At 32.9% G+C, this 16951-nt stretch overlaps 1 protein-coding gene across 2 annotated transcripts; it reads left to right on the top strand.

The window, feature by feature from the left end:
• The first annotated feature begins 468 nt into the window (after window positions 1-468).
• Window positions 469-6039, top strand: LOC129924131 (uncharacterized). Of its 2 annotated transcripts, none has more exons than XR_008776061.1 (2): window positions 469-1269; window positions 4089-6039. XR_008776061.1 is itself a non-coding variant. In XM_056017960.1 (2 exons), exons 1-2 carry the CDS (start codon window positions 3807-3809, stop codon window positions 4945-4947), a joined length of 867 nt encoding a protein of 288 aa, XP_055873935.1. In that variant the 5' UTR covers window positions 3717-3806; the 3' UTR covers window positions 4948-5993. The 2 variants fall into 2 exon arrangements, 1 of the variants encoding a protein (XP_055873935.1); XM_056017960.1 differs by lacking the exon at window positions 469-1269 and adding an exon at window positions 3717-3814 and having other exon boundaries at window positions 4089-5993.
• Window positions 6040-16951: the final 10912 nt, after the last annotated feature.

Genomic DNA, 16951 nt, shown 5'->3' with positions numbered 1-16951 from the left:
GCGAAAAACCGTAGGCTTGCTATGAAAGCTATGTATTTTATTTTTGATATTTCCCAATCAACTTAATAAGGAAATTATAAAGCTTGTCTTCGAAAACCAAGAAATCTCTTACATTGTCGCACCTATTAAAAAGAAATTTCTTGCACAGGTTCTTTTTACCTCCTAGATGCTTAGTAAGAACAGTTGTTGACAGATTCGAAATCTTGGAACAACCTATAGTGATAATCTGCAGGCTTGCTTTAAAGCTTTTGTATTTTATTTTTGGTATTTCCCGAATGATCTTAATTAAGGACTTAATAAGACTTGTCTTCGAATCAAGAAATTTCTTAAATTAATTGTTGTTTGTAATCCATTTTTTTTTTTTTTTGTGATTGCTTTTTCGGAATCGACATTTTTGTAATGACTGTTTTGAATCGGACCTATGTTGTTTTTTTTTTTTGTTGTTTTTTTTTTTGTTGTTTTTTTTTTTTGTGGTTATTTAGAATCAACTTCTACTCTTTTGGGGGTGGCTGATTGAATAGACTTGTGCATTTTTCATATATGAACATTATTCGTAGTTTCTGTTTTGAATCGACCTGTTTGTTATTTGTAGTGGCTATTTGAAATCGGCTTGTGCTTTTTTTTTGGGGATGGATCTTTAAAATCGGACTTCTGCGTATTTAAGGGGGATGCACAGTGAGAAAACATCGATCTAGGTCAAAAATATCGATATTTTAAAATTAATTGATTTTAATAGTTTAAAATGTCTAGAAAACGAATTCCCTATCAGAATACTAAAAAAACTGCGCTTTATACATCAATTTTGTATTTTAAAAGTAGATGTATAAGCAAAATTTTGATGTTTTGGTTAAAAATCAACATTTTGTAAGCTAAAGTTGATAAGCTAATGTACGCTCTTATCCCTAACAGATGGTATCGATACAAAGGTCTACTTTTCTAGTTCCGATTATGTGCATGGTTTCTCATTCTATAAATATAAACTTTCAAAATACGTCACTACCTCTTTTTTTTCCCTATATCCTCATATACACACTCACTAAGCCATATTTACGCATGCGCACTATCAAAGCTACATTGGTAACTATGACAACAAAATTTACACGCATGCGCACATGACGTGAACCGGTCCTTCTTCTGTAAACATTTGAAAGCCTCGATTCATTATTCAAACTCAGAAATGCCAACAAAAGGTTATATGTTTGGAAAGAAAAAACGTTACTGTAAGCCCAGAGGAAGACATGCTTCAAAGACAAATGCATAATTACAAAGGTAAGTCTAAATCTAGAGTTTTTTATTTACTAGACCAGCGTGTGCTTACACATAAAATAATGAGATAATCACTTTGCTTCATCAATCTTTGAATTCGACAAACGCAACGTCAACGTGTTTATCATATCAATGAATCACATCTAGATCTATATATAGATCTAGACATTAAATAAATATCATGAAAGTGATTGCAAACATAGAGATCTATCCTTTTTTAGATCTAGTATAGATTAGGGACATAGATCACATTAGAACTAGAATGACTAGATATTCTAGATTGACTAGATCTAGACATCTAGTCATCTAGATCTAGAATCTAGATTCTAAATCTAGATTATCATGTAGTTGTAGGACTTCAACTTGGTCTTTTTTTTTTTTAAGATCTAATACATATATCAAGGTTCGTACGCGGTCTGGAAAAAGTCTGGAATTTCAAAATTCAGATTTCAGTCTTAAAAAAGTCTGGAAAATTGCTACTTTTCGATGCAATTTTGTTAAATGTCTGGAATTTGAAAAAAAAATAATCCGATGTCATTCAGCCCTCAGGTGCCGTAACCGGTAAAACGCTAGGCTGCTAGATCTAGTTGGGCATAGAGGCTTCCATTAATAGGCCTACTAGATTCTAGATCTATCTATTGTGAAAGCATGCGCAATCCACGGCATGTCGGTGAAATGCCAGCCAATTTCTAGACGGTGTACTGTAGACTTAAATCAGATTTAGTAATAGATCTAGTCCTAGACTAGTAACTAGTTTATTATGACTGCTGTTATCTTATCTTATATAATACAGACGTTACTTCAAAAAAGATGATGATTAGAAGATGTTATTCTATATTATCTAGATGGTCGATCAAATTTCAGTTAGGCTACCAAAGGTCGGGAAGTTTTTGGCCTAGATTTATTTATGCATGGGCGAAACTCCCCCCCCCCTTTTTTTAAATAAAGAAAACAAATATATCTCGTCAATGACGTCAATATAGAATATATATAGAGAGTCTAGATCTAGATCTTGAGTCTAAACCAAAAATATTTGGCAACAAGAATGACTTACTAGATCTAGGTCTACTACTAGATTTAAAAGTCTCGATCTATTCGCGACTTAGTTTACTAGATCTAGGTCTACTACTAGATTTAGTCTCGATCTATGACTATGCACGACTTTTATTACTAGATCTATATCTGTTCTAGGTCTACTAGATCTACTAAATTCTAAATTCTACTAGACTAGATTACTAGATTTAGTCTTGATCTATGCGCCACTTCTTAATAGATCAAGGTTTTCTACTAGCCTAATGTTAGCCTCGATCTATGTGTGATTACCCCCCCCACACACACACACACACATTAAATAAAGAAAACAAATTATATTATAATATATCTAGTCAACATAGAATATGCCTATAAGATCGGTAAAACTTCCCATCGAAGGCCCCTAGTTTTTTAGGTTAATTATTTGGCAGCTGTCTATGCGCACTTGAGTCTAAACTAAAAGACTAGGCCTTTAGAATGACTTCCATTACTAGGTCTAGAATTAGATTTAGTCTTCATCCATGCGCAAATTAGATTACTAGATCTAGGTCTACTACTAGATTTAGTACCTAATTTAGTCTCGATCTATGCGCGATTTCCCCCCCCCCCCCCCTCCCCATTTAAATAAAGAAAACAAGTTATATTATATCTAGTCAACATAGAATATAGATCTAGATCTTAGTCTAAACTAAAAGATAAAAGACTAGAGCACAAGAATGACTTAGATTACTAGGTCTGCAACTAGATTTAGTCTCGATCTATGCACGATTACCCCCCCACCCCCTTTTTTTTCCCCAAATCTATTCAATGTAGAATATAGATCTTGAGTCTAAACTCAAAAACTAAAAAGACTTAGAATACTAGATCTACTACTAGATTTAGTCTTGATCTAAGTCTAGATTTAGATCTAGCATACTTAGCATATAGATCTATAATTATAATCTAGTATGGTTATGATATAGATTTAGATCAATATTATCAATTTTTACCCCGTTAAAAAAAACAAGTCAGTATTCACATAGGCATAGGCCTATTGTGAATTAGACATAAGTAAGCCACTACTACAAATTAAATTTCAAGTTCAATACAGTTAATCTATCTCTAGATCTTTATTTAAAATTATCTCCTCCAATAGAATTATAGGCCTACTAGAGGTAGGCCCTCTAACCTAGGCTAGTCTAAATAAGTCTTTACTTTTTAACTAGTGTCTAATGTTTACGCCACTAAATATCTATATAAAAATAATAAAACTATTGGACTAGTTATGAGATTAAGAATAAGATTTTACAACTAAGTTAGGCCTATTGAACTATATAGGGCCTATTAAATTTCCCAAGTCTAAGTGCTACAAGATTAGTGACTTTTTTTCCCCCTTGTACCGTATGTTCCTTAATAATTGAAAATTATCATAACACCCTAGTCCAAACCTCCCACAGTACGACAGGGGTTAGTTATTGGCAGGGTTTGAACCCAAGATCACGAATACAGCAGTCCAGAGCACATATGGCATGCTCAGGTAGCCATCCTTTTTACTGTTAGTAAGTCTGGAAAACATAAGATAAATGTCTGGAATTCATTTTCACAAAAGTTGTATGAACCATGATATATAGATCTACATGTAACATGTCACTTTACATTTTTTACTTTTGATGAATACAATATATGATTCCTAAAATGCATTATAAAATTTAAAATAATCTTCATGTTGTACATAAATAGATGTGACGTGTACTTTCATACTATTGAATTTTTTTTTAAAGAACCTCTAATTTTTTTTTATTTGTTTGCAGCTCTGTTTTGGATACAGCTGGATCTGAAGCAGCAACAACGCAGCCTGCAAGTGCAGCTGAACGAAAAATAATTCTAACTGCAATTACTAACGCTGATAACACCAATAAGAGGCTGCCTGAAGATTTCATATACGTCATGATGAATTCAATGGAATTGACCACAATGGTCTCCTTGTTGTGCTGTCCACATTGCTTCGACAAAAAATTAACCATGTGCATCACACAATCAAAAGGCATGGCTCATTTGATTAAAATCAAATGCCTAAATTGTGAAATATATTTGTGGCCTGACTTGACCTCAAAAAAAAGTAATAATGTTCATCTGGATATTAATGTCCGCGCTGTCGCTGCATTAAAAGAATCTGGAATCTCGCATTCTAAATTTGATAGGTTTTGTGGACTTATGAGTATGCCCTGCATGCACAGAAATACTTATAACAATCTAGCTAACATAGTCAACACTGCTATAATTGAAGCTGGTGAAGAATGTATGATTAGGGCATCTGCTGTTGTGCATGGAAGAAACATTTCACAACCTCTGACTACAGATGATAGAATAAGTTCAACAGGCTGTCCTGTTATTACAGTTTCTTTCGATGGGACTTGGCATAAAAGGGGCCACTCATCTCATTCAGGAATTGGCACAGTTATTGATTTTGATACTGGACTCGTCATCGACACCGAAGTCCTATCAAATTATTGCTGTGTTTGTGATTCAAACTCTGCAGAACTAAATTTTGATGCCTCTAAGCATATGTGTCAAAAAAACTTCAGTGGCTCAGCAAATGCAATGGAGGCCGCAGCAGCATCCAAAATTTGTTCTCACTCTGTGGCATCAGAAAACTTGTTTATGGCATGATGCTGTGTGATGGCGATAGTAAATCACATTCATCTGCCATTACCAACTCAGGATATGATGTAGAAATCTTAAAAGAGGACTGTATTAACCACATCTCAAAAAGAATGTTTAATGCTTTGAACAATTTAAAAATGTCTAACAAAAAAGAACTAAATTATAGGCTTACAAAGCCAAAAATTGAAAAAATTACAAATAACTATTCCAAAGTTCTGCGCCAAAATGCTCCTGACATTCAAAAAAATGAAGCTGGCTGTTATGGGCTCATTTTTTCATATGATGAGCTCAGACCTAGATCATAACCACAGGTTGTGTTCTGATGGCACTACATCTTGGTGTCACACTTTAAGAGATCAGAGGCACTAAAACAGCCATACAAAAAACATAATCAGACCATCACATCAGAAATAGGAAAACTTATTTCCTATAACAGACACAGATCTGTTAAAAACATGTTCAAGAATGGGAACACAAAAGGCCAATGAATCTTTTCATTCCCTAATTTGGCAAATTGCCCCAAAACAGAATTCGCAACATTAAAAACTAAGGACGGCGACATACCTTGCTGTTTTAGCCTTCAATAATGGCATTAAATCAGTTTTTGACATATTAGGCGTTCCCTGGACACTAAAGAACATTTCTTCTAGTGAGAAAAAGCAAAATGTCAAACTACAGCTTGTTGTTAGAAAAAGATCAATCACATTAGTGTCCAGGAGAAAAAAATTGAAAAAGCAAAGAATTGAGCATGAGCACCGGGCAGAGGTTCTAGAAGGTCCAATCTATCAATCAGACAATTTTAATGAATAGTTTTTTTTATTATCTATTATGTTATATTATGTAAATATTCCCTTTTTTTTTTCATTTTTATGGTTGCAATAAATATTTTATATCATTTTAAAAACTTTAAATGCGTTTTTCTCAAAATGTATTTTTAGGTGCATGTTGTCCACAAGAATCTCAAAATCTTTAGTTCTGTATAATTTAGACTAATAATTTTTCACATGTAGTTTATTGATAGTATATCATAGGTAATAGGCTGCAAAAATTTTCAATATGTTTAATTTTCATAAAAAAAGAAAAATAATGATGTGACCGCAGGTGAAAAATGTGGTCGAAAAAAAAAAAAATTTAAAAATTCATTTTGAGGTTATTATGCGACAGAATGTATTTAACCCATATACATTTTTTTTTAGTATACACTTCTTTCACTACATCTTTAATTAGGTGATTTAATGGCTGAAGGTTACAACACATGACTTTTGAACCTGGTAAAGACAAGGGCTTTGAGATTCAGAATATTTATGATACCTCTAAGTCCACCAAACTCTAATGGGTACTAAAAATTAGAGTGTGGTATCAGCCAGGATAACCAACTACTTAGTAGGCTAAAGTTTATATTATTGATTAACATGCATGGCTAGATTCAGTGGCGTCACTAGGGTCGGTGTCACCCAAGGAAAACGAAATCTCTCCCTAAAAACAAACAACTATTGTGGGGTTTTTTTGTTTCTTAAAATTGAACAATAAAACTGTAAGCTAAATTATTGATTTGTTACACCCGAATTTAGGCAGTGTTATCACGGATTGGAAAGCCATCTTTCAAAAAGCACGGCCAATTTGAACAAACAAATCAATTAGCTTGGAGATGAAATCCACCTACTCAAAACAATCATTGTCCCAACGCCACCTTGGAAAAAGACTGAGCAGTGACGGCTGAGAAGGATCATTTGAATAACATACTGAGATAATGCTACCAATAGAGAAATATTTTCCAGCACAGGCATTCGCCGTCTACGGAAAGAGGCGACTGAACGTCGATTGACATTTGTGAGATACATCATTAGTGTCAATGTGTAATGCTGAGTTCTTGCTTCCTGAAGTACTATAGACACGTGACAAGACGAATATTATAAACTAACTGAAGCTCGTTTCAGCAGACAAACATGAAGTTTATTTTACTACAATAATAATGCACTGCACTCCTTGTTAGTGCTACAAGTCAAGAAATAATAAACAATCCTATCCGCATAGCAGCGGTATCAAATGTATCAATCACGTCCGCATCTCAGCGGGTAACAATAAGAACAATTACTACTAGTGACACTGGAGCTTCAACTATAGATATCCATTGAAATACGAATAATACCTTAATATTCAATAAGCACGTAATGAAATCAACTCTCAAATATTATTAATCAACAATCATTAGTCCATCGACTTTCATCCTATATACATATATATACACCAGTCCAGGAAGCAACGTCCAACCTTCCTGGACCGGGAGCAAAACCTTACTGACTTGACTTGACTGAACTCAAAGTCAACTTTATTCCTTCTACTTCCTGTTTTCTACATCAGGAATTCCACGTGTCTTTTAAACTCTTAACATGACGTGAACTTTAGATCATGCAATGTCAACTAAGACTGTGACAATTAGACAAGACGAAACATGTTTACTTAAGTCATCCTTAACACGAAAGCCGAAAAGAGGAGCGCAAAAACATGCCGTCAACGTTTAATCATGGTGTCACACCGATTCAAGAGGAAAGTGTAAAGGACTTAGGTTAGTTATTTGAGGGGCTATTTAAATGCCCCAATTGTATATTGTCAAGAGAGGGGTGTGTAAAAAGTGAAATTGTGTGTGTGTGTGTTTGTTTATTTTATTAGTTGAGTTGTATATTGTTTTTAGCACGGGGTTTTTCAAGGGAGGGGGGAAGGGACAATAAGGTTTCCTGTGGTCCGTCTAGTCAGAAAGCTGACCTTGTCTGAGTAGGGTGTTGGTGATTGTTTTTCGGTTATTATGCCTAGAGTAAGGAGATGTTATATTATTATTCTTGCTATGTGTGCGTACTGAATATTTGGGGTAATGCTATGATGTGTCATGATACCCTTATGTAATATATTATATTATATTTTATATTGTTTGCAGTAAATAAATACTAATTTTCTACTCCTTCGTTGAGTGTACTTTATAATACTTGTACGCTTGTAGAGAACTACAGTTTGGGCATAAATTAGCTCTCAAAGAACTAAACTAAGTCCGTTACAGAAAGTAGCTGTGGAAAAAGCTTGCAGCCCTATGTGTCGAATAGCGCGCGAGCGCTTATGTCAATGTGTTTCTCAACATTTTGCATTAATAAAATGTTACTTTCGCCACTCAACTGATCAGCGCCTTAATCTCACTCAGAGTTGTCTGCGGGGATCCCCGGGTGCCAAACGTTTTTCTACATTTCTGAGCTTCATAATCTTCTTTGCCGTGGCGTGTACAACGTAATATTTTTCTCATAATAGGAAAATTACTAGTCAAATCAAACTGAATTCAGAAAGTTTAGTACATGCTGATTCTAAAATGTGAGAAACATTCGAGGTAGAAATTTGTATTTTTAAAAGTTGATTTTTTGGGAAAGTGCATTTTCTCGACTTGGGTGTCACCCCCTGATGGGTGCCACCCGGTGCGGCTTTGCACCCCACGCCTCTCCCCATAGTGACGCCACTGACTAGATTTAAACATGAAATGCGTAGGACGTATTTATCTTCTCTTTTGAAGTTATGTCTGTAATCTATATATATTTAAGCTTTAAATGCATGTGAAAATATTAGAGTTAGTAAGGAAGATAATGTGAAGTAGATTGTAAACTAAAAGAAAATGTTTTTGTAAAATAAAATATTGTATTGTCTTCATCACCTCATATCTGAACACAATATCATAATAAAGAATAAACAAGATGTGCTTTAATAGGTTTGTTAATTGACCTCAAAACAAATTTAAATAATAAACAGGTGTAGATTCGACTGATGAGATATCGGTGGACTAATTTAATTGGCTGTCAAGTAAAAAGTTGATTAATTACAGTTATGATTGGCTTATTCTACGACTTTATATTATTAGGCTACCAACGCAGTTTGCACAGCACTCAGAGAAAATTATTATAGTTCGCCAACAGCTATAGAGCACAACGACCGACCGCTTAAAAATCCCAGTCTTCACCAAGACTCGAACCCAGGACCCCAGGTTTTGAAGTCAAGCACTTAACTACTCAACCATAGCCCCACCGGATATGTTACTTACGTGTAATTATTTCATTGATTGCTTACTAGTCCATCTGACAGACACATCATACACACCCAGTTTTACATAAAGTAACTAATCTTTTACAGACCAGTGTAACAAACCGTGTTAGTTATTATAATGGTAGGGATAAATTCATAGTTGCACGAGGTCCAGGTGAATGTGTGTAAGGACAGATGAGAGAGCGAGTTGGTGACTGGGGCACAAATGAGAGAGAGTGCATATACTTTCAGAGGTTAGTTTAGACTATAGTTTGGGTTTGAGTAAGTCGAGGGTTTATTAGTAGGAAAGTCTTATCGTAGATAGTCTTTGTTGGTGAGCGTTGTATTTTCTTTTGCGTTTATCTGCGTACGGGACGTATTACTTAATACGTAGAATAGTTAATAAAGTGTTTCATTAACTATAAAGTTCTGAGATGTATCTATTTAAAGAGTAGCCTATGTTCATAGGGCCGGATTTAGGACAGGACATGGTGGAGCTACTGCCCCAGTGAATCCACAAGAAAGGGGCCTCCACAAGATTTTAAGTCTCAAAATTTTGACGTTTCAGACACTTTTATGTTTGTTGTTTTTTGTTTCGAACATTTTTTCCGACAAAACTTTAAATTTTACGATTGACAAGAAAGACGTGTATGCTTGTATCATGCTTACAACTTAGAAATGCAGTTTCGAATCTCAACGGCTGTGCGTCAAACCAGGACCTTACCCTCCACAAACTCAAAGATAAATTAAATGTACCTTCTTTGTTTAACTAAAAAAATACAATAAAAATTTTGTTTAAGAGTCTATAAAGTATAAAGTAGAATAAATTTACAAGCAGGCCTACTTTGTTTCTTTCTTCCAAAACATGGCATATAGTTTTATTATTAATAAGTGGATTTTTTAATTTATGATTTTGAAAAAGTGTACGGGGCTCTACAAAATTTCTACCCCGGGGGCCTTCACATAGTTAAATTTAGCCCTGTATGTTCATGTTACACTTTTACAAGTTAAGATGTTTCTGTCGTCAAGAAGCTAACTAAGGCTTAGAGTCGCTTTCCAGTTACCGAATCCCCTAGACAATGACGTTTACAGCCAGGGCAACTCTTGAGATAGGCCAGCGGTTCTCAACCTTTTTAGTGCTGCAACCCCCTAATAAGATTCTCCACTAAGCATCGAACCCCAACCGTAATTTTTTATTCGTTCACAGACCAAGTTCAATCGCAATTGGCTAATGTTATAAAATCCTAATCGTAATGTCTATATTTGATATTAAACTATTACTCAGCCCTGAGTTGTCAAGTTCTTTGAATAGGTTGTGTCGTGTGGTACAGTTTGGGTAGTGAGAAACGTTACAATATATATATCTTTGCCAGTGCTACAAAGACAAGCAGCTTAATGACTTTAATTAATAAATAGATTAGCAAAGTATAAAAGATATAATGAGAAACAAGGTAGTCTTAGACCAAGCTTAATTTAATGATCTAGATATAGTCTTTTTTTTTTCAAGACTTTGCAGCTACCTTCGTGTACAAATAAAATGACATTGTGCAAAATTTTGAATGCCTGAGTCTTTAGAAAATGTGAATATGTTTATCTTCATGCATAGTGAAAACGAGAGTGAATGAATTCTTGTGAATACAATGACATAGTGCTTATTTTTGTGTGAAATTAACAAATCTTTGGTAACGAAGTAACATTTTGTTTACACTACAGAAGATTATATTGTGATTCGCCTCCTGTAACCATATTTTCTTCATAGAGAATGTATGTTTAACTCTTATAAAATAATTGATTTAATAGAGAAAACTTTTTCAAAGTATTATTATAAAAATTAAAGTGAGTTTACTACTTAACAGTACTTTGTAGTTGGGCTTCTAAGATTGTAATTGATTAACTTTTAAGGCCCTTTTTTCATTGCTCTTTTTATGGTCACTAATAGAAGTTACCGTAAACTGGTATGCTCCTCCTGACATCCTCCAAAACTTAGTCAGTCATCATTGACACTTAAACATAACAATTCTCAATCTTATCATTGACACTAAGTCATTACTATTCTCAATCTAATCATTGACACTAAGACATTACCATTCTCAATCTAATCATTGACACTAAGGCATTACCATTCTCAATGTAATCATTGACACTAAAAAATTACCATTCTTAATCTAAAAACTGACATAAGATTCTCAATGTAATCATTGACACTATGACATTACCATTCTCAATCTAATCATTGACACTAAGACCTTCCATTCTTAATCTAATCATTGACACTAAGGCATTAACATTCTCAATCTAATCATTGACACTAAGACATAACCATTCTCAATCTAATCATTGACATAACATTCTCAATGTAATCATTGACACTAAGACATTACCATTCTCAATGTAATCATTGACACTAAAACATTACCATTCTCAATTTAATCATTGACACCAAGACATTACCATTCTCAAAGTAATCATTGACACTAAAAAATTACCATTCTTAATCTAAAAACTGACATAAGATTCTCAATCTAATCATTGACACTAAGACATTACCATTCTCAATCTAATCATTTACACTAAGACATTACCATTCTCAATCTAATCATTGACACTAAGACATTACCATTCTCAATCTAATCATTGACACTAAGTCATTACCATTCTCAATGTAATCATTGAAACTAAGACATTACCATTCTCAATCTAATCATTGACACTAAGACATTAACATTCTCAATCTAATCATTGACACTAAGACCTTCCATTCTTAATTTAATCATTGACACCAAGTCATTACCATTCTCAATCTAATCATTGACACTAAGACCTTCCATTCTTAATCTAATCATTGACACTAAGTCATTAACATTCTCAATCTAATCATTGACACTAAGACATTACCATTCTCAATCTAATCATTTACACTAAGACATTACCATTCTCAATCTAATCATTGATACTAAGACATTACCATTCTCAATCTAATCATTGACACTAAGTCATTACCATTCTCAATGTAATCATTGAAACTAAGACATTACCATTCTCAATCTAATCATTTACTCTAAGACATTACCATTCTCAATCTAATCATTGACACTAAGACATTACCATTCTCAATCTAATCATTGACACTAAGTCATTACGATTCTCAATGTAATCATTGAAACTAAGACATTACCATTCTCAATCTAATCATTGACACTAAGTCATTAACATTCTCAATCTAATCATTGACACTAAGACATTACCATTCTCAATCTAATCATTGACATAACATTCTCAATGTAATCATTGACACTAAAACATTACCATTCTCAATCTAATCATTGACACTAAGACCTTCCATTCTTAATCTAATCATTGACACTAAGTCATTAACATTCTCAATCTAATCATTGACACTAAAACATTACCATTCTCAATGTAATCATTGACACCAAGACATTACCATTCTCAATGAAATCATTGTCACTAAGACATTACCATTCTCAAATTAATCATTGAAACTAAGACATTACCATTCTCAATCTAATCATTGACACTAAGTCATTACCATTCTCAATCTAATCATTTACACTAAGACATTACCATTCTCAATCTAATCATTGACACTAAGACATTACCATTCTCAATCTAATCATTTACACTAAGACATTACCATTCTCAATCTAATCATTGACACTAAGACATTACCATTCTCAATCTAATCATTGACACTAAGTCTTTACCATTCTCAATGTAATCATTGAAACTAAGACATTAACATTCTCAATCTAATCATTGACACTAAGACATAACCATTCTCAATCTAATCATTGACATAACATTCTCAATCTAATCATTGACACTAAGACATTACCATTCTCAATCTAATCATTGACACCAAGACATTACCATTCTCAAAGTAATTATTGACACTAAAAAATTACCATTCTTAATCTAAAAACTGACATAAGATTCTCAATCTTATTATTGACACTAAGACATTACCATTCTCAATCTAATCATTGACACTAAGACATTACCATTCTCAATCTAATCATTGACACTAAGTCATTACCATTCTCAATGTAATCATTGAAACTAAGACATTACCATTCTCAATGTAATCATTGACACTAAAACATTACCATTATCAATCTAATCATTGACACTAAAAAATTACCATTCTTAATCTAATCATTGACACTAAGTCATTACCATTCTCAATGTAATCATTGAAACTAAGACATTACCATTCTCAATCTAATCATTGACACTAAGACATTACCATTCTCAATCTAATCATTGACACTAAGACCTTCCATTCTTAATCTAATCATTGACACTAAGTCATTAACATTCTCAATCTAATCATTGACACTAAGACATTACCATTCTCAATCTAATCATTTACACTAAGACATTACCATTCTCAATCTAATCATTGACACTAAGTCATTACCATTCTCAATGTAATCATTGAAACTAAGACATTACCATTCTCAATCTAATCATTGACACTAAGACATTACCATTCTCAATCTAATCATTGACACTAAGACCTTCCATTCTTAATCTAATCATTGACACTAAGTCATTAACATTCTCAATCTAATCATTGACACTAAGACATTACCATTCTCAATCTAATCATTGACATAACATTCTCAATGTAATCATTGACACTAAAACATTACCATTCTCAATCTAATCATTGACACTAAGACCTTCCATTCTTAATCTAATCATTGACACTAAGTCATTACCATTCTCAATCTAATCAATGACACTAAGACCTTCCATTCTTAATCTAATCATTGACACTAAGTCATTAACATTCTCAATCTAATCATTGACACTAAGACATTACCATTCTTAATCTAATCATTGACACTAAGACATTACCATTCTCAATCTAATCATTGACACTAAGTCATTACGATTCTCAATGTAATCATTGAAACTAAGACATTACCATTCTCAATCTAATCATTGACACTAAGTCATTAACATTCTCAATCTAATCATTGACACTAAGACATTACCATTCTCAATCTAATCATTGACATAACATTCTCAATGTAATCATTGACACTAAAACATTACCATTCTCAATCTAATCATTGACACCAAGACATTACCATTCTCAATGTAATCATTGTCACTAAGACATTACCATTCTCAAATTAATCATTGAAACTAAGACATTACCATTCTCAATCTAATCATTGACACTAAGTCATTACCAATCTCAATCTAATCATTGACACTAAGTCATTACCATTCTCAATCTAATCATTTACACTAAGTCATTACCATTCTCAATCTAATCATTGACACTAAGACATTACCATTCTCAATCTAATCATTGACACTAAGTCATTACCATTCCCAATCTAATCATTGACACTAAGACATTACCATTGACAACAAGACATTACCATTTTCAATGTAATCATTGACACTAAGACATTGCTATTCTCAATGTAATTATTGACACTAAGACATTACCATTCTCAATCTAACCATTTGTATCGTCTTGAATGGTGTGAATGTTGATTGAATGGTATTAAGGCCTCTTCTGGCCTTGATGTAGTGTTCTTGTATTCTTAATTAAACACATCACATATTATGGATAAAATAATCACAAACTCCTCTCTGGCAGACAAATATTTATTACATCAAATAATAGTTCAGAAAGTAGGCAATCTCAGCCATAAAATATCATCGCGAATTATTTCACATCAAATACAAACTAAATCCATAGAAAAAGCTCCAATTAGGTACTCATATTATTTAATCCAATTTCAGAAAACAGAGACACCTCCGTCTCTTGATACATCATGGCGCTAACTTACTAAAAAAAAATGTGGTCGCGTGATCAAAAATGGTACCTCTTTGCTTGACAATGTGTAAGACCCATTTCACTCTAATCATAGTATTACACCATTGACACTAAGAGATTACCATCCTCAATCTAATGATTGTCTCAGTGTTATCATTGGCACTAAGACATTACTATTCTCAATGTAATCATTGATACTAAGACATTACCATTATCAATCTAATCAATAACACTAAGACATTACCATTCTCACTGTTATCATTGACACTAAGACATTACCATTCTCAATCTAATCAGTGACACTAGACATTACCATTCTCAATCTAATCAATGACACTAATACATTAACATTTTCACTGTTATCATTGGCACTATGACATTACTATTCTCAATGTAATCATTGATACTAAGACATTACCATTATCAATCTAATCAATAACACTAAGACATTACCATTCTCACTGTTATCATTGACACTAAGACATTACCATTCTCAATCTAATCAGTGACACTAGACATTACCATTCTCAATCTAATCAATGACACTAATACATTACCATTTTCACTGTTATCATTGGCACTACGACATTACTATTCTCAATGTAATCTTCGATACTAAGACATTACCATTATCAATCTAATCAATAACACTAAGACATTACCATTCTCACTGTTATCATTGACACTAACACATTACCATTATCAATCTAATCAATAACACTAAGACATTACCATTCTCACTGTTATCATTGACACTAACACATTACCATTATCAATCTAATCAATAACACTAAGACATTACCATTCTCCATCTAGACAAAATTTACATGGTCACAGTTTAAAAGTGAGGAAAGCAACAAACAACAATTAAATTTAAGAATCTATATTCATTACCCAGCTCAAATACAAACAGATGCTTAGATAATAATAAATAATTAATAATATAAATAAAAAATTAGTATAAAAAATATCAATAGTGCAACAACTTGTATTTTTTTTTTTTTTGCATTTGCACAGTAACAGAACTGGTATAGAAAAATACAAGACATAAATGTGGGAGCCACCGCTGGGCCAAAGTAAAAACACAGCATGGCTGGGCCAAAGTAAAAACACAGCATATTTGTATTTTTTTAAGCATTGTTCACCCCAGCAGCAGTAAATCTCTACATGGCAAAATAACAAAGCAAAATTTGAGTAATAGTTTAATAATAATAATAATGATGCTGAAGATAAAAGATGAGTGCAGTGTTTTCATAAACCCTATTACAACCTACTTTCCTCTATGGCAAAAAGGTGCCTAAATTAATCTTTATAGTGCTTACAGGAGCATCCCGTTACGCCATCCTTGAAGATACCATTTGGCATGCAGTCGCCCCCCATGTGGGATAATTTTCCAACCCATCACAGCTGTTGAATGATAAGTATTTCTTCTATACTACCCACACCAGCCTCCAGCAGAACATTTTTTTAAGGTAGTTCTGCCAGTGTAGGAAAGTTTGGTGAGAACTACTGCTTGGATATATATATATATATATTTAATTGTGAAACTTGAAAAATCTTCTTTTTATGAAACAAAACTAAATATAACTTTTATTACAACATAACACTAACCTTAATACTAACCTAGATGAAATGAAATAAATCTAGTAGCAATAATATAAAATGGTATTTTAAGTATTTTAAACAAAATCTAACTCACTACAAAAAACCTGTCTGTACAGTTTCAGATCCCTGGGTAATTTGCATTACACTAGACCATTTTTGTAATTTCACCATCCTCACTGCATATCCGCCAACCAATCGCTAATTTCTCAACGTTACCTTGGAAACACACACACACACTCCATAACACTGCTATACACATTTTTATGAACATACAAAATATAAACATTGTATAAGTATGTCTTTATATAACTTTTGTTTTATAATTATTTTATCTAAGTAATTGACTAAGTAATTGTAATCATAGTCCTAAATATAATTTTGAGATCTTGTTTTCTAGTCTTAACATTACGAAAGATAACAATCTAAAAGGTTAATAGTTATTGAGCTAACAAACTAATATTAGAAAATGGTAAAATAAAAAAATCACTGAATACAATATATTTACAGGGTGTGTCAAAAAAAATGTAT

Source organism: Biomphalaria glabrata, unplaced genomic scaffold (genome assembly GCF_947242115.1).
Source record: "Biomphalaria glabrata unplaced genomic scaffold, xgBioGlab47.1 scaffold_20, whole genome shotgun sequence".
Lineage (NCBI taxonomy): Eukaryota > Metazoa > Mollusca > Gastropoda > Planorbidae > Biomphalaria > Biomphalaria glabrata.
This window is presented reverse-complemented; position numbering and strand designations above follow the sequence as displayed.